The sequence below is a fragment of the Uranotaenia lowii genome, chromosome 3 (assembly GCF_029784155.1).
Source record: "Uranotaenia lowii strain MFRU-FL chromosome 3, ASM2978415v1, whole genome shotgun sequence".
NCBI classification, from domain to species: Eukaryota; Metazoa; Arthropoda; class Insecta; order Diptera; family Culicidae; genus Uranotaenia; species Uranotaenia lowii.
The window spans coordinates 341,218,515-341,238,266 of NC_073693.1; the positions used below are offsets into that span (position 1 = coordinate 341,218,515).

Here is a 19,752-nt window from a genome sequence, read left to right on the forward strand (position 1 = left end):
CGCACTGTGCAACCACTGAGAACCGAAGGTCGAGCTCAGCATAATCCGCCGGCCATGCTCGTGGGAGCTGCTAGCGATCTTCGTGCCGAATCGCTCCTAGAACAATCGCCGGAACCCGAAGGTATTGGCTACCGACGACCAGAGAGCCTTCCCTGTGTGAGATCGAGGCACTAGCATCGTGCCCGACATCTCTGCCATGCTAGACCGTAATCCGTTAGAGGTCGCTTCAATTCTTCCGAATCCCGACCTGCGGGTGAGCCGCCATTGTAGTCCAACGCAGGTGTGGTAAATGCGGAATGTGTCCCGCTGCAACATCAGAGCGGAACCGATTATCGTCGCCCAAAAGCAAAACCACAGGACAACCGAACCAAGTGAACTTGGGCCTTGCGACGCTTCGGGCAGCAGAACCACAAGGTAGGACCATCCACTATAGTAAGAGGGAAGGGCATTGTGTACCCTCCCAATGTGTTGAGTGTTTGGGGAGAATAAAGTGAGAATTCTATCCAAGCTACTAAGGTGTTTCCTTGTGCCGAAAATCCTTACGAGTGTGCCGACCCTGAGGCTTGAGCGGGGGTGTCCTACTCAGCTGGTTAATCTGGGGAACCGATGGTTACAAGTTCTTAGCTTCCTTAGCTTAGCTTGTTTGACTACTCATATCCAACTTAAACCATTGAACTCTGCTTCATAAAAAGGTTTCTAGTAGAAATACTTTTTTTACGTTTTCAATCTATGTATTTCGAATTCCATGATCGCTGGCATGGCTAAGCAGAACAAGTTCCACGTTACCAATGGCTGCCACCGTGATTAATCGAGGCCATCAATTTTGTACAAAGTCTAAAACGTCTTTTTTAAAATGATCAATAATGGCGCCGACCACGTCCTAGTAGTCAATGGGGGAAATTTGAAGACTAACATTTCAGGATACTTTTCAAGTTCAATCAACAACCTTTTGCCCGAACACAAACACGTATAAGAACTCAATGAAATTTAATGTTTGCTCGAAGTTATTCTTTTTAATTAACACTAAGCGTACATTTTTGCAGGATAAGATGGCTAGCATCTTACAAATGCCAAAACCACCAATCAACAGAAATAGAAAAAAAATTACGATGGTAATTTTGATTATGGTTAATTTTGACTACATTAAAATTTGATGGCCATAATCATTCAAAACATTAAATGCCTTAATAAAGCTACTTGTAAATAAAAAAAAAATCATTCAAAACTAATCTATAGATAGATTTTTTTTCAATTCATCCTTTTGCACTAGTTTTCGATAACTTAAAGTTTGGAGATTGTAAAATATTTTAAATTAAAAAAATCTATGTGAATAAAATTTTAACGTTTTTATTTATTCTCAAAAAAACATTTGGATCCAATTCTGGATGCTAGCTCGTAACCCTATGATTTATGTAAACCATTTCCCACGGACTTCCTTGCCAGGCTTCCCAAGCAGGCGGAATTCCGTTCCTTCATCCATCTCATTTGCCCCGCTGCTGTCCCATCGATTTGAGCGATTCGCACATCTTGAAACACGGGACTTCACCCAACCCTCAACCCAAGCCAAACTAAGGCAAGGCGAAAGCGCAAAGTTTAGTTGACTTATTGTATTGAGTAAGCAGAAGTTAGCCAGCCGAATAGTGATTCAACTAGCTAGCTCTAGAGGTAGAGTATGGATGAGGTACAGTCATCGACAGAGTCACGTTGAAAGCGTCGTGTCTGGCCTGGCTTGAGCCGTAGTCGATCTGGTTGAAGTCTGGGACAGGGAGGAAGCACCGGCTGACACACCCGAACACCCTCCTGACAGGCCTCTGATTATTTTGACGAACTTTATCCCGGCCATCCATCAACCGACTGACTGAATGCACTCTGGCAGCGGGAAAAAATCGAAACGTAATACAGTTTCCTCGGGAATCTGACTCGAAACGGACGTTTTCGTTAATCGATTGTGAAATTAATACGTATTTAATGTTTTCCATAGTTGGTTGGTGGTTTTGCAGAGAATAAAATTAATCGAATTCATGAATGTCTGTGTAGGCAATCATCTCTGGAGGACTCTGTTGACAAAATGGGGGCATAAATTGTGCAATGCGCGGTTATAAAACATTGTTTGAAAAACAAATTCCCCAGAGTGGACGAAGGAACGCTCTGGCAAAAAGCTGTTTAAGTCAAAAACAATCCTTGTGTCTGCACTGTGGAGTGACGGCGTTGAACACCTACCAAAGTATAGGCCTCTTCAAGGCGGGAATCATTAATGAGATTATCTAATCCTTCGATGGATGGTAAGAGACGCCTAAATCATCGATAAATTGATTTATTGATTCAGAAAACAAATTGTAAGTAAATTTAGCATCCAAGCTTGCAATAATATCTAATTTCAATTAGAAACTTAAATACCTAAATTATAACGAGAGATATAATTAAAGTTGACAAAAATAACAAAAATGACAAAAATAACAATTTTTTTCCGTCATTTTAAGCCCAATTCATCCCAAAACAAAAATGACAAAAATGAAAAAAATGGCAAAAATGACAAAAATGACAAAAATGACAAAAATGACAAAAATGACAAAAATGACAAAAATGACAAAAATGACAAAAATGACAAAAATGACAAAAATGACAAAAATGACAAAAATGACAAAAATGACAAAAATGACAAAAATGACAAAAATGACAAAAATGACAAAAATGACAAAAATGACAAAAATGACAAAAATGACAAAAATGACAAAAATGACAAAAATGACAAAAATGACAAAAATGACAAAAATGACAAAAATGACAAAAATGACAAAAATGACAAAAATGACAAAAATGACAAAAATGACAAAAATGACAAAAATGACAAAAATGACAAAAATGACAAAAATGACAAAAATGACAAAAATGACAAAAATGACAAAAATGACAAAAATGACAAAAATGACAAAAATGACAAAAATGACAAAAATGACAAAAATGATAAAAATGACAAAATGTGTGTTTGTATGCATGTATGTATGTATGTATGTATGTATGTATGTAGTTAAACCCACCAGTGGTTGATAGGTGTTTCGACCCGAGTCGGTACGGGAAGTCTCGATCGCACGTTCAAATTTTGTCCATGTTTAACAATATTTGCTGTGCAACCAATGGGCCCGTTACCACTGGTTTGGGATAGGTTTGACTTACCAAACTCTTTTCCGACTGTTCGAAACAAATTTAGAATTATGAACAGGAACCATAGTATCCTTCTCATGATTCCATATACTCCGGCTGGCTTGAACCCACAATTCATCGTATATCAGCCTTTCATTCGCTTGGTGACCTATCCAACTCCCCACGAATCCCCTTGAATAGAGTTAAGCTTTTTTAAATATATGAATATAATACATTTTAAACATCTTACCTTTTTACCAGTTGAAAAGGATACTTATCTTTAAACCATAAAAGGAATCGGGAATATTAAAAAGGTTCTCTGGTCGCAGCATGCCGAAATTACTATAGCGATCGTCCAAACATAAAATTTTATCCTACACAAGCATTATGTTAACCAGTTCATTTTGAAAATAACATTCAACATAGTATAGCAATTTTAATGTTCATGCTGCTAACTTGATGTCTTCATTAAGTAGCATCCATTTGGATGGATGGATGGATTTGGAATAACAAACACTTTTCACTAAATGTGCAAAAATGCAACCACAACTCCTCGTTTCATTCATCCGTTTTTGGAAAGCAGGATACGAATTTCAACCAGGTGAACATGGAGTAACTTATCCAAAAGCCTTGCCCATGGATCTGATTTCTGTGACCCGAAACACTCTCAGCACTTTAAGTTCACAAAATTCCAATGGTATACACTTAAACCACTTTATTTTGAAATATAAGATTTAATTTTTCAGAGCAAAATTCGGAGCAAACAAAAAACGCGTGCTCTTCGTTTGACAGCCGCCTACTCTTTCCACAAAAAAAAAAATCTTCGTCATCTCTCATAAAAACACAAAACCCCAACAGCCGGCCAGAATTATGATCTTTCCCTTCTTAATTCAGTTCATGAAAAAATCTTATGGAACAATCCATTGCTACGTTAATTTTTTTCTTTTGCTTGCACCAAATTGTCGTGACCGTCGTTAGCAACAGCGCCGACTTGAGCTAAACGCAGCCATTCTGAGATATTTCTACGCTTTTTCTCGAGTATTTCAAGAAATTTTGCTGTGAGGTTACAGCAACATACATTTTCACACACACATTATTCCGAAAAAAGGTTGAAAAAAACTATTCCACTATTTACGACGTTCGATTTGTCTCAGAAAACGCATAATGTCCGAGATTAAAATCTGTCATTGAATATATTAAAAGTGGGTAGGTTTGTTGAAAAGTTTTATGAAATCACGAGAACATAATGACAAATGTATCATAACAGTTGGGTTCGAAAACTACGATTTTGTTTTTTTTTTCATTCACGTATTACGAATTAAAAAAAATTAAACTAAAATTTGAATTTTGAAAATCGGTTCAATTAAAAATAAGATACAACGCTGCAAAACAAAAGTTTATAATTAGAGCTTTTTTTCGGAAATTCCATGCTAGCGGCCGAAACTTCCATATGACCCACAATTTTTGTATATGATTGAAAAGATTTATTTTTCACAATTTCGAAAATTTTTCGGGGTTTTTTTCCATTCGGAGCAGAATCCAGACGTTCGGATAAGTTTCATCAACTGAAATTTTATAGATTCAGAAACTAGAATAAATGTCCTAACTAATGAATGTAAAATCATGAAAATCGGTTGACATCTGTCATCAGGGCATATTGACCCGAACGGCAAATGTGTAAGTTTTTTTTCGGCATGCCAGTTGGGGCACTTTCGGTAGTCACCGGAAGTTGCTTTTTCTACAGATTATGTATCTCGTGGTTTTAGACTAAAACATTTAGTAATATGTTCAAATTACATTTTTTTTTCGATTTTTTCAAAAGAGTTATGACGGATTTAAAGAAATACAAACTAGTATTTAAGTGTTTTTCATAGCTGTGAACATGTTTGTAGTTATAGAATTCATCATAGCTATGCAGAAAACCTCTTGAAAGTTGACTCCAATAATGGAACGTCCTCCTGAAATGGGCTTGATTCAGCCAGACTGTGAAAATTGAAAACTTTATTTTAAATTTTCTTTCTTTTATCATCCTATTCATATAAAATATTAGATATGGTTAGATGAATAAGAAGTAGCTTTAACTATATTTGTTCAAAATTTTTATGATTAAAATGGTTTATGAGGGAAATATTGGAAAAAAAAAGCTGAAAGGTGGTCCTAAATATGTACCCGGTCCAAAACAAATCCGTTACCCAATAAGTTTGAAAAATCTGATCAATATCATGACTAAAAAAAAAGTGCACCGGTCGATGGGAGGTACCAAGAGTAAATTAGAAATTTTTCTTACAAAAAACTGTCCCATTTCTAAAAGAACTAAGCTTTAGGGGGCCTGTAAACGGGCATAAATAATATTGTACTTTACCACGGGTTTCATAACTAAATCGGCATAATGAAGATTCAAAATTATATTCAAAGCCAAGGAAACTTTTGGAATATACATCTAGAATTGAAATTAAAAACAACAACGCTTTCTGGATTGTCAAATCTCGAGCCTACGTTCATATTTTATTGCTGCACTTCCGATTTCCTCAAGCATCCGTAACAATACAAGTGAAAAGTCACTCTAGTCACTACTTTAGTATAAGTTTCTCCTATTCTACTAACATCGCGTCACTGTTCTCTTTACAGCAACGTTACATAAACACTCAAATGCAGCCAGCAGCACGGCTTCACCGAATGTCATATATGGGGGAACAACAACATTCTGGCTGAGGTAGTTTTCCTCCAAGTCCAATTATTCCATACACACGACGACGCGACGCTGGGCTGAGTCGGATGCAAATCCAATCCACCCTTGGAACAACAAAAACAACAACAACAGTCGGTCTGTGGTTGAAGCACTAAAGTAAGAGAATTTGCTAGTAGCAAGCGCCTACTGACTAGCTGATGTAGAACTTCCCTTAGCACTGGGTACTAGTAGGAATCGGACCGTCGAAGCAGGCGGATCGTATGCGTTAGTTAGTTGCTACCGGAAGTGTTGTTGAGGTTTGAGCTTTTGAGAGCAAACCTCCCTTCGAAACAAGTGAGTTTTGGTTTAACTGCAGCCCTCCAAGTGCCAACTTACACAAATGGTAAAGCGCATAGAAGACAGTTTAAAACAGTTATAGGAATCGTTTGTATCGGTGACTTTAGGGGAAGACATCCCTCAAACGCGTGGCGTTTGAAAAACCTTAGGAATAAGCTGGACATGTTCCACTGCACAATTTTGAGTGCAGTTTAGTGTGTTTGAACGTGTGTTACTTAACGTGTAGTTGTCCAGTGCCAGTTACAGTGTTACCAGTGGTGTTACTTACAATAAGCTGTGTGGGAGCAAACTAAGGAAAAAGCAAATTTGATTTGTTCTTCGATGATGCAACCGGGTCCAATGGCGGCGGCGAACGTGTGAAAAAACAACCTTCTACATCAATTAGTACTGCTGCTGCTGATTGAGAAAGTGTGGCAAAATCCCTCAGAACCGTGCCAACAGGTGTTTGCACTATTTCGAGTGTTTATAGCGGAATTAAGGCCAAAGCCCTAAAGTGTGCTCGCTGACAAACGTTATCGAAATCAAATATTGGCAGCTAAATACACGGCCGAAGATAAAAAATTTGATCAGAAAAGGAGCTTTGGAGTTGTTCGGTGAAGTCAGTTGTATGGTGTTGCATTTAAGTATATGCTGACGGAATATTCTAGAAAGATGAGCTCCACCAAGTGTTTTTTTTGCTGAATATTGTTACTAGCTGAGAATAAAAAAACTTAATTATCCTGAGATGGGACCAGTGTCAAAATAATCTCAACTCAGTAAATTACTGAATTTTTAATCAAATCGTAGAAGTTTGAATAGTGATTGAACCGGAAGGAGCAACAAAAGCGACACAAGTAAGTAGTGGTTTTTTTTTCGTTCAAGTTAAGTGATTTAAGTTGAAATTAACCAAGATCAATTGTTTCTGAGTGTCCTAAAACCAACTAACTAAAATACAATTTTCAAATCTCTTAAAGTTATAAAGTTTTCTGCAAAAGATAGTTGTAGAAAAACTTTAAATAAACAACATAGGACAAAGGTTCTTCTATTATCAAAAGACAGCTAGAGGAATAAATTGTAGGCCAACTGGATGTTTGACGTAGAACGTTCAATATACACATTAGTTACAAGAGTGTTACAGCTTATGTATGCATGTCTGCCCATATTTGAAGTTACAATCGTAAGCGAGTGTAAATAAAACTCACACACTTAGGTTACGATAACGAATGCATCTGCTGGGCGGATCAGATCGGACGAATGCACTCTGTAGAGCATCCGATCAACTACAGTTAATGGTACTTCATTGGAGATTTAACTTGAATCAACGCAACTAGAAATGTTTCAAGCTATTTGGCTTCCCAATTAGGCTGGAACAAATATCAATTTCTTCTTTTGTCACACCCCCCCCCCCTCCCTACGAGATTTCCAAAAACCCGAAGGGGGACATAAATAAAGTTTGAAGTATTTAATGTAAATTTCGAAAAAAAAATTCAAGAAACCAAAAGATTACAAGACGAAAAAAAACAAATTTTTCTAAGATGGAAGTTATTTCACCTTTTTTATTCTTGATTTTATTGAATTTTTTTATTAAAAATTACTTGTTTTTTAGGTTTTGTGCAATGATATTTTATGCACGTTGCATACAAGCTTTCGTGAAATTTATTCCAATTTATTTGTTTTTCACATGATTTTTTAGTGTCCCCCCCCTCGCGATTTTCCAACTCCGAGTGACAAAAGAAGGATTTGAAATTTAAGATTTAAATTTCTTCAAATATATTAAGTATGAATAGATTAGAAAAGGGGGTTTTTCGTTACTTTTAAAGCATTCAAAAAAAATTACTAAATGAAAGCAGCGTAAATTATTATTGCTGATTGGAAAACTTTTAAACGTTACAAATAAGTTGATTGCAAAAACCAGAATTTCATGTTTTAATATAACTTTCATTCACATAATTTAAAAATTCAAATCTTGTTCATCCTACTTGAATCTCTCGTCAATTAGAAAATTTCTTGCATAAATTTAAATTTGCGGTGTCTCTGATGAAACCATTTTATTTATCGAAAATTAGCATAGCATTAGCATACTGTAACTATTCACTGTGAAAACGCTTGTCCACCTTTAGCGTTGATCAAACTCCATATGTCAATAACATGATCTTATAGGACATTTTCCTGGCTACAATTGTACAAGTCATCAAACTGATACGAATTGAGGGAGAGATGAGTTTTAATTTGACAAACAGAGTGATTATTATTTCAATTGAAAAATCTAATAAAAGTTCCCATCACTGATTATACCAAGAGGAGAAATGGTATTCTACCAACTTAGTTATTGATTGATGAATGTTTAAATGTTCAGGATGGTTAATTTACATTAAATAATCATCATTTACATATTTTGATAAGAATCAAGAGCATTTATGGGGTTTTATTATTCTGGAAAAAATATCTTATTGTTTTTTGTCAATCCAATTTTTCCATAAATTGCAGGAATCAATAAAGTTTAAGGTAATGAAAACAAAAAATTGAAAAAAATCTTCAAAAATTCAAACAGTTGAAAGATTAAAAGCCACAATGTAGTAGACAGAAATTATATCACCTATTATACGAAAAATTTAAAAAATTTCGATTTAATATCTCGATTTTGTGATTTGTTTGGAATGTAGATTGTATACAAGTTTGTTGCATGCATGTTTTTGTCCAATTTTTTTTTAATTGATTTTTATTATCCCCATTATTTATTATCGTGATGTTTCAATTCCAAGTGACAAAAGGCGGATTCCAAATTTTTTCCGGACTTATAAAAAATAAAATAAAATATAATAAAAGTAAGAAAATCACATTCCAGGGGAAAGCCAAAAATGCAGAAATCCCCAGACAAATGTTGCATGGTCCATTCTACCACAAAAACCATGTTTTTTTTAAATTTTATCTTTGAAATATAAGAAAAAAATCGTTGATTTGAACAAATGCAAAACTTTATTAAATCGAAATAAAAAAATACGGGGAATTGAGAGCATATTTTCAAATAATATATTATTTTGCATCCTTTTCTGTGGAATAAATGTGTCATAACTAAATATTGAAAATACAAATTTTAGTTACAAGTAAGAGTGGTAAATCAATATCGATGTTTGCCCATTTGTAGGGTAAAGAAAACTTTTCAGATAAATGATGTTTTTGCTAAAAAAAAATGAATGAAATAAAGAAATATTCAAAAAAATCTTCAATACTATTTGATAAATAACTTTTTGAGTTCTTTCACATTAAGTTTTTCTTATCAAATAAAAACTATTGCAAATATATTCTAAAATCCTAAAAATTGTAAGCTTGATTTGTATGAGGAATCCTTCAATAATTAAAAAGAAAGTTACTTTCATCCATCGAAATGTTTGAATTTTCTAAAAAACAACTAAAGAATTTAGCTTATTTAATTTGGACATAGGATAAGTTTTCAAGGATGATTTCACTTTCTTAAAAAGCTTTTTCTATACTCAAATCAAATGAGCTAAATGGTCGGGATTTGACCAGACAGAACTGAAAGAAAAATAAAAAAAATGAGTATTCTAAATATTTGCAGCGGATGCAAAACATGTTATAGAATTTAATATCTTTGATGTTATACTACTGAAAATCAGGTTTTATTTTAAATTATTGAAATTTTACGGAAAAATTTCAATTTCAATTCAATGTTGCAGACAAGGGAATTGTCAAAAATGCGCTGCGCCAAAGAGAGCAGAGAGCCACGTTAGAGGGAAAAACAAAAAGCACGTTTGGATCACGAAATTTTGTTTAATGCGGAATAACCTTCAGTCTGTTCTGTTTTTCAATTCGATACTGTTTTTGGATTCGTTAAGGACTTTATTCTGATAAATTTAATAATGAAAGACGCTCTCGTGACTAAAAATTTCATGTTGCGGATTGTCAGCGTTTTAATAGAATATCTTAAGACACACCGAACCTATTTTTCAATTTACCTAATGGTAGAAAGAATTTTTAACTTTTATTTATGAAAGAAGCTTACTTAAATCTTAAAAAAATCTTATTTAGAAAGTTGAGAATTTGTATGGTTCGGTTCACTTTAGCTCAACGAAAATTGCAATTTCTCGAGCACCGGTCATACTCGTTGAAGTACTGTGCAGTGTTGTCAATGAGCCTGATTTTTCGAAAATTGCCTGAATTTTTAGAGGTCCATCTTGATAAGCCTCTGTTTTTTCCAGATTTTTGGAAATAAGCCTGATTTTGCCTAGGTTTGTAATTTTCGCGAAAAGCTATATGTTTCAATGTACAGAACGATGTACATTTTTACCCTTATCCGTCCGTAAAAAAGTGGTGTATAAACCATGCTTTTCAATCGATCAACCGCAAAACTGTTTCGATCACTACAGAAAAACTTTGGAAAGTGGATTTGGTATCGTTATAAGCCTATTTTTTTCAAAAAATGATCAATTTGGTAGCCTTAGAAATCTTTGGTCAATGTGTTTTTCGATGTGAAAAAATGATTGGCAGTTAGGTCAAAGAGTTACCAGCATTCTGGATTTACTTTTGAGCAAAAAAAATCCTAAGTAAGGAAAGAGAGATGAAACATAAATCCCTACAAAAATTTGATAACAAAATGTCACAGAATCTAGTGAAAACATATAAGTATTTGCCCTTTTCTTTTGTTATTTTGGGACCCGGATTTTTCTAATAAGTTTATTCTACGTTTCAACAGTGTTTATTACTGTTTATCTTCATCTACAACTTTGCTGAACAAATTGAAGAAAAATTCCGAAAGGTTTTACGATTTGTAACCATATAAAAAATATTTTAATTTCGAAACATCAGAATTTTCAGATTTTTCTGTAAAAATTCCGAAGAGCCAAAAAGTAACTTTTTTATGAGATTGGAAAAAATGCTTATCAGTTGTCATGTGAACTTCAATACTATATGGCGAAGAATGAATTTGTTTCCACCAAATGACTTTAAAAATGTTTCGCAGTGTTATTATATCATTCAAAAAAGTTTTTGAGCATTTGATATTGTAGATTTCTACACATTTAACAACTTTGTTGAAGACTGCGAAACGATTTGACTTATGCTTTGAGAAATTTGAAAGATTCAATTTGGATAAAAAACTTCTTCGAAATTTCGTGAACATTCTCTTTTAGGGAAGATTTTGGAAAAAAATTAACAAAAAAGAAAACTATATCTTTTTTTTTTTTTCTTAGAACTCAAAATTACTCGTGGTCTTCGGGGAAGTTTGAATTTTGAATCATTAAATTAACCTTTATTTTTAATATATTTTTAATGTTCTATAGTTTAACTGTACAGGCGAACAAATTTATTAAATGATTTTTTACTTATTTTCAAAAGTTATCTTCAAAACAGAAGCTGATAGAAAAAAAACTAATTGCATATTTGGAATAAGCGTCATTAAATTAGTTAATTTTAGCTCTTAAATATTTGCAAGGCCGTACCAACGGTAGGGGGCGGGGGGTTTCATGGGGACTTTTTACAAGTGAAATTTTCAGTTCAAGAAATGGAAAGTTGTTTAAAAATAAATGTTATGGGACATGTCAAAAAATTCGCCCGCCTCCAGCGGTATTTAGTCATATATCATACCGGGCCTGAGACATTTCATTCAACGATAGTCTATGACGTTCACGATTTGAAACTAATTTTTAATTCTCAATTCCAATTTGCAATTTTATAAATCTTTGTAATAAAATTCAAATCTGTGTGTCATGAATCCTACCTCGTCTTAAAAATTGTTTTTTTAAAAGAAATGTATCCAAATAAGTTCATCTATGAATTTATTACCAATCAATAGCAAAAAAAAATCGTTTCTATCATTACAAATTTTACGCTGATACAAATAAAATTCTCAAGAAAGCAATTTTATCCTCAATTTTATTTTGTGTTTCTTGTTTTTCTAAATCCTCAACTCCAAATTCAAAAGGATTTTGATAAATTACACAAGGCCACAAAATTTTCATTATTATGAGGTGAAATGAATATAAGATTTAATCTTGAATTATTTTTTGTACAATAGTTCAGAGAATCTTTCTTTTTATGGAAGGGAGGCTCCCATATCATCTCTTCTTGCTATCTCTTATATATAAAAATGGAGACTTTTTTTTGTAACACCATCACGTACAAACGGACTGTCGAAATGAGGTGAATTTTGATATCCGAGGGTTTTTCCATCCTACATTTTATGGAAAGGACGTGTAGATGGAGTTAAACAAGTTAACGATTTGCTAATTTAAAGGTAAAACGAAGTTTACCGGGTCAGCTAGTTTGAATATGAAAACAGATTTTATCACTGAGTGTGGATTTTATTTGATCGCTGGCATTCTTGAAATATAAAAAAAAATTTTTTTAAATTAAAATCAATCATCATCAATGTGTTTTTAATGAATTCTCTGAATATTTTTTTCTTATCGATAATTTACTTTTAAAACTGTGTTTAAATATTATTTAAAATTTATGATTAAACAGAGGAGTTTTTCAATTTTTTGGAAAATTTTCAATTATGGTTCATCTCTGACCTGGTCTGATTTTTTTTTAAATTCGGTTTTAATCTCTTTTTATTTCTGGTGTTATATTTGATTCTATTTCTGTGCACTGATTCTTATGTCCGTTGTTTTATTTGAAATGTAAATTTGCATTCGTTTTCTGGTGTCTAGAAAATATAGACTAAACATTTCAAGTAGTTAGTAAAAATCATCATTTTGAATATTTTATTAATAACTTACTGGAAAAAAAATTGAAGCTTCAATCTGATTTATTTTGAATCGTATCAGTAAAATTTAATAATTTTTCGGGTTTGAATGATGGTTAGGAGTATAAAAATTGTTTTAGACATCAATTTTCTTTGAATTTTTGGTATTGTTATTATTTCTTGCCAAATTTGAATTTCGTACCACCCTCCCCCCGCCATGGACGCGCCCTTCGCACGAGTCTGAATACTTGACACCTTCGGAAAAAAGTAAATTTTGATGCCTTGTTTTTTAACATAAGAGACCTTTTTCAGCACTCTGATCCACAACATTTCTTAAATTTAATTATACAATTGAACTGATTTCAGGAAAAGCATAACGTGTGTTCATTTCTGTCAACCAAAATACTAATTTGATAATTGTATTTCTATTCCCTTTTTTGACTAACTTTTCCTGTTAATCAATCTTAATCCAATCTTAATTTCGACTATGATTGCATTGAAATCTTGAAGAGTATGAATACACCAATTTTTGTAAGCTTCTTAAGTTATAAATTATAACTTACACAAGAAAATCTAAGAAAAATCCGAAATCTAATTTACGTTTAAGAAAATTCAATGATTTGAAATCAGTTTTCGTTTTATTTGGTTATATTTTTTTTTTAAATTTAATATCGTCGGATGGTTTTACTCAAAACTGTTGAATTTCCTATCTTTGGATTACTTCAACACCAAAAGAAGACAATATTTAACAACAGATTTGGAATTAACACATTCAAAACCTTTTTCAATCATATTTTATATGACAAGCATCGAAATCCTGATTTCCTGTGTAACTCGTATCATTACTTCAAGGCTAGACTTTGCTGTTAAGACGATAAAAAAAGGAAAAAGTGGCTCCAGAGAGCTGGAACTTCAACGACTTTACTGTTGGTCTACTTTGTTCACTCTAAGGATTCAAATATGAAATATTTATTCCAAGTGTTGTGGTTCCCTTCTTGGGTCAATAATTTTACAATAATTACAAACTCTTTGAGACATTCAGTTCTGAGTATAGTTTAAGAGATTCAGTACTATGATGTGCCGAGTAAAGTGGTTCAAAAGTTCCCAGACAACCAGAAGTCGTATTTTATTTTACAGATTATATCGTATAGAATGTTATTTAAACTCATTTTCGTATATCTGCACCTACAATGTGCAGCCCATGCATATTCTTTATCGTAATTAAATGCATTGCATGATTTTATTACGACAAGATAAAAAGACTCGTATTTATATACATACGAACTTGACCTTTGTGTACGACAATTCGCAAAAAATCCTTGAAACGACAGATATACGCTGATCAGACGTGATTGACAGATTTTGTCGTGCTATGCATAAAATAGTTCGGAATTAGTGTTTTTTTAACATGAAATGAGATTTATATCATCATAACAACCAGGTGTTAGATCTTAGCAGTAGGTACATTTTTCTAAAGTGAGAGATTATATTTTGAAAAGAAAAACAAATAAAATGTCGGAAAAGTGGTAACTACAATCGATTAGTTCAGCGATACAAAAGTACTAAGGTATCTGCTGGTAATAAAAGTTCTTCCCAGAGTGTTAACATTTAGCGCGGCGGCGAAAAATGTCTACTCGAAATCCAGACCGATGCTGTAGGTATCCAATATCGTACCTGTCGATGAAAATGTAAGCATGTTTCGAAAGCATTACTCACTTTGTGATAGCATAAGTGTTTGTTCTTATATTTGTTTTAATAACGTGAATATATTTTTGATGGAAATAATGACATTTCTCGTAATTTAAACAGAACTTTTAAATTGAAATTCCGAAAATAAGCTCGCCACTGTGCTTGCCACTTGGAGATATATATAACTGCATTGATTCGTAATAATGTCCATGCAATCGTATACCTATGCAAATTAATTCCTCAATCATCTATATGATGATGTAAATTGTCATAGTATATTCCAAAAAGAATCAGGGTAGTCGTAAGTGATTCGCATGACAAATCGTGCAAGTCGTAATTCAATACAATCCAAATCAAAAATATGTGTGCTAATGTACCTATATGGCCTCCAAAATTATACGTATACATATACTGGTTTTGCTGCATTAGATACGATTTGTTTACACGTATATTTGGACGTATATTTGTGTTGCAAACTCGAAATACCCACCAAAAGGTTGTCTGGGTTAAAGTGGTTGGAAAAATAAAACTTATGAACCTTACCCATATTTCAGGCTGAAATCGAACCTAGTCCTAGCAAAAGGTCCAATGCAAAATTTGAGCATGGTCGGACCAGTACTGTGGTGTGATTAAAAATTTATCAATCTACCAACTGAGCTTTTGAAGAGTCAATTAACAAAAAGTACATAACTTCCGTTAAAAGTACATAGCTTCCAAAGCTAATTGCCATAGCTTGATAACTTTTTCAAAACACCTCTTATCGACATGCTTTCTTGGGATAAAATATTAGTTATAGTTCAATATTTGGGAAGAACTTATTTGAAAAAATCAACCCATTTCTATTTCTTCCTCAACAAAGGACTCAAACCCATACTAATATCACGATCGTTTCGTAAGTCCTTCCCGTGGTCCCACCCGGCTCAAATTTTGCATGGACCTTCTGCTAGGTCTTGGGTGAATTTTAACAGACAACGTGTAAGATGTTAAAAAGTTGATTGATTTTAGCCCCTGAAGTGCTGTAGTGCTCTAGCTTATTCATTCTGGCAGAGAAATTGACTGTGCGTAAAACAGAAATCATTACAAAATGAAAACTTGCAGATGTAAATTTTCGATTGTACCTTGGCCTTTGGTGTCTTCAGCTATTTTGCTGGAAGTGACATAATTTTACTTCAGCCAAATTTCATAGAATTAAAGTTTGAATAAAAAATATACATAAAGTCTCAAATCTGTTTAATAAATAATTGAATAAATAGTATCCTAATGATTTTTTCTCTTTTTTTAGTGGGAATGACCAAGCAGCAGCAGAATCTGGAGCAGAAATCGTCGAGTGCAATCTCCAGAAACCCAATGATGGGCATCAAGCAGCAGCCCCACAAGTCGGACAACCGAAGTCAATCGCAACACCAGCAGCAGAAATCTCAATCTCAGAAGCATACCGTGCACTGGTTCCGGAAGGGTTTGCGGTTACATGATAATCCTGCCCTCCGAGAGGGGCTACGGGATGCTGTGACTTTCCGATGCGTGTTCGTAATCGACCCGTGGTTTGCCGGAAGTTCCAACGTCGGCATCAACAAGTGGAGGTGAGTTGGAAATTTTATTTCCGGTAAATAATTTCGAAAGGACCAAGTCTAACAACAACGTACATCTGTTAAATATTTTGAATTAAATTTGATCAAGTTTGAATGCGTATGACTGTGCTTTGGTTCAACATAACAATCTTTAAAAGTTGTAATTCCTACAATATGAGAAAATTTCCTAAAAGCAAAATGTCCATTGTCCAATCTTTCACTTTTTGTCTTACCGCAAAATGGTCAACTAGCCAATGTAAAGTTGCAAACAACTTTGCGACAAAATTTTAGTGCGTCATACTGCGTTGTCCTTCCGGGTTACTCAATCACAACTTTGGACGGAAAAACTTTTTATCTCAGTCAGTCGGGCGGGAAAGGCGTGTAGAAAAACGCACCCAAATGGTTTTGTTGTTTGCAGCAGCAGCGACAGTAGACGACCACACCTCAACAATGTGCTGACTGAGACTATGCGATGAATGAATACGTAACAGGCAGCGTCAGTCAGTCAGTAATTCCGCCATCCGGTGCTGACACGCGTTTCTCCGGGACCGAGGTAATAACTAGGTACCGTAGAACGGTGGCAACAATGTTAGCAAAATGATTATGAATAAAGTGAATCAACAACCCTTACTAAAATCATGCTAAAGCTTAGTTCTTTTAGAAATGGGACAGTTACAAATGCCTGTATCTCAAAAACCATTCGTTTGAACGAAATACTTTCTATGAAGGAAAAGTAGGCAATGTTATGATATTTCATGAAAAAATTTGAAAAAAAATATTTACCGTTTTTTGTAAAAGAAATTTCTACTTTATTCTTGGTGTCTCCCATTGGCCGGCGCACACTTTTTTCTGTCATGGTATTGATCAGTTTCTCCAACTTATACTTTGTAAAATCTATATTTTAGGTGGCTTCACCTTCCTTCTTCAATTTCTGATACTTTTTGGTCCAATACTTCTCTGGAAACTGGAAACTGGAAGCATTTTAGTGGATACAGTTGTTTCGAAATGAACAAATTTGGTTATTTTTTATCACATTTTTGAACGTTTTTTTTTCGGTACCGGTTTTACAGCTTAAGAGCTTTGGAACTATCAAAAAATGGCTGTTTGAGGTTGGATTTCAATGAGTCATCACTAGGCAACACTTTCAGCTTATCGGAGAAAATTGTTTTGGACATTTCAGCGATCTACCCTTAGCTTTTCGTTTATTGAAAATTAAAAATGCTGGTATGAGACTTGCATTCCTTGATGATCCTTAACCGTTGTTGCCGATCATCTGCTTCACTCCAATGCTTGATTTGAACTTTGTGGACATTATTGACAGTGTTTGCATACTTATCCACCACATAAACTCAGTAATTCTTTGAATAATCAACGGTTTTTTCAGCTATCAATTTGATAATGACGAATTTTAAAGGAATCTGTGCAAAAATTTTTTTTTCTTTTTCTCAAGCATCGTACATATCTCAAAAACGCGTAAATTTTAAATTTTGAAAAAAATAGGTCGAATAGTACTTTTTACAGGCAACAAAATGCTGTTCAAATTTTTAATATCCAATAACTAGTTAACGAGCTATTAGCAAATGAAAGTGTCCCATTTCTAAAAGAACTAAGCTTTATGTATCTTGAAAACACGTGAATATTTTGGAGTCATATCAGAGATTGTTGAGATTTTAGGATTAAAGAGTTAGTCATAAACATCTAAAAAAAGCAACTAAAGTCACCACTGAAGACTTTAATTTTTTTTTTGTAATCTGTATTTGATACAGGATGTGCCATCTGGATGTATCCGATTTCAACATAGAATAACTCCTACATTTTTCAGTCGATTTCGACAGATAAACACAATTTCGAAACGTCATTTAATGCCATTCTAGCAGAGGACGGAAACAGATGAAAATCGCTAGCAAACGCACCGTAGGGGAGGAGCGGGCTATATGCGCCTATTAAGCAGAACACTGATTTAATCAAATATCACATCGAATATGTGTACAAAAACTAGATACACGTGTGCAGGCATCTGTTTTCTATACGATGGAGTAATTTTTATGTTAAAATTTTCTTCTGTTTCCAAGAAAACGATTTTATTGTAAGTGTTGTCTAAAATGCCTAACCTCAAACTGTGCGGGCTAAATGCGCCTATTTATGTTTTGAACAAAATTTCTGTTTTTTGGGCAATATTTCCGTATAATTGCATTCAAACTGCTAGACGGTAATAATTTACGTACGACAAAGCTGAAGTTTTATAAAAATCTATGTATATTATAATTTTGTGGAATAAAACAAAAGTTAGGGTTGCCATACAATGGAGGCAGTTCATCCATGAGAAAAACTTTATCAAATCTGTCTTTAGATCTTCAATTCATTCTTAAGATGTCATTCAAAGCTTAGATTTGAAGGTTCAGTGATAAAAATCATTTATTTATTCTATTTAACCTGTTATTTTAGGATGGAGGCATTTTACAAACACGAAGGGGGCATACAAAAACACTCTATTATTCCACTAAATAATCATTATTAAACGTCCACAAAAGCTGAAATATGTTTAATTTCTTAAGTTCATTTGAGTAAGAAACAAAAACCATCATAGTTTTTGTTTTAAACTTCTTTACGTATAATTTTTAAAAGTCGAAATATTACATCAAAATGTATCAAAACCTTGTATGATTTTTTAAATTTTTTTGAGTATATAAATTCATAAAATTCTTTCTTGCCTTATGTTCTAAGCGTATCACCCTCAAAATGCATTGGTCAGATAAACTGTCTAGTCAGCCATTTCGCCAAACAGCCGTAGGGTCATTTAACCCGATAGGCCCATTTAGGAAACCTTTCCCCTACCAAATTTTTGGTACCTGAACGTCAGTGTGGTTCCCGAAATTAAAAAATTACAGTAGGTTGAGTCGATTTGAGGTCATTTTTGAATTTCTCAAACCCTGGGGTCTAAAAAGCTTTGTCTTGGTCCAAAACTCATCCATGATTTTTTGTAGAATTTTTAAGTAACGTTTACATGAGTAAATTTGAACTTTTAGGTTTGTATGGGAAAATTGAATATTTTGTACTGAAAAATTAAGATCGTTTTTGTTTCTTCTGTGGAACTGAGCCAGCTGACAGTTTTTGTGCCAATTTATAAAATTCCTAAGGGAAATTTTCCACTGAACAACTTTGCCGAAGACTGTACCTTCGTATCTTATTAGGCAAAAAAGTTATCAGCTGTTTAACAGAGGTATATCTTTTCGCATTGATAAACAATAAATTCAATTGACATCCCTGCAGGACGCCTAACGAGGTTTTGCATGACTACATTTCTCGCAATACTTTGCTATGCTCCAGCAGTGATGTCAATTGAATTTGTCCTTTATCAACGCGAAAAGACATACCTCTGATAAACAGCTAATAACTTTTTTTTCCTAATAAGATACGAAGTTACGGTCTTCGACACAGTTGTTCAGCAGAAAATTTCCCTTAGGAATTTTATAAATTGGCACAATAACAGGCAGCTGGATCTGTTCCACAGAAGAAACAAAAACGATGTTGATTTTTCAGTACAAAATTTTCAATTTTCCCATACAAACCTAAAAGTTCAATTTTACTCATGTAAACGTTTCTTAAAAATTCTACAAAAAATCATGGATGAGTTTTCGACCAAGACG

General features: G+C 33.7%; 1 protein-coding gene across 1 annotated transcript in view; it reads left to right on the forward strand.

Moving 5' to 3' along the window:
• Positions 1-1,904: 1,904 nt before the first annotated feature.
• LOC129755713 (cryptochrome-1-like) overlaps positions 1,905-19,752 on the forward strand; it is a 33,260-nt gene continuing 15,412 nt past the window's right edge. Inside the window, exons 1-3 of the mRNA XM_055752329.1 lie at positions 1,905-2,336; positions 5,770-6,999; positions 15,820-16,117. Of these exons, the coding sequence (XP_055608304.1) occupies position 6,999; positions 15,820-16,117 (299 nt within the window). The 5' untranslated portion in view covers positions 1,905-2,336; positions 5,770-6,998. The remainder of the gene's footprint in view (positions 2,337-5,769; positions 7,000-15,819; positions 16,118-19,752) is intronic.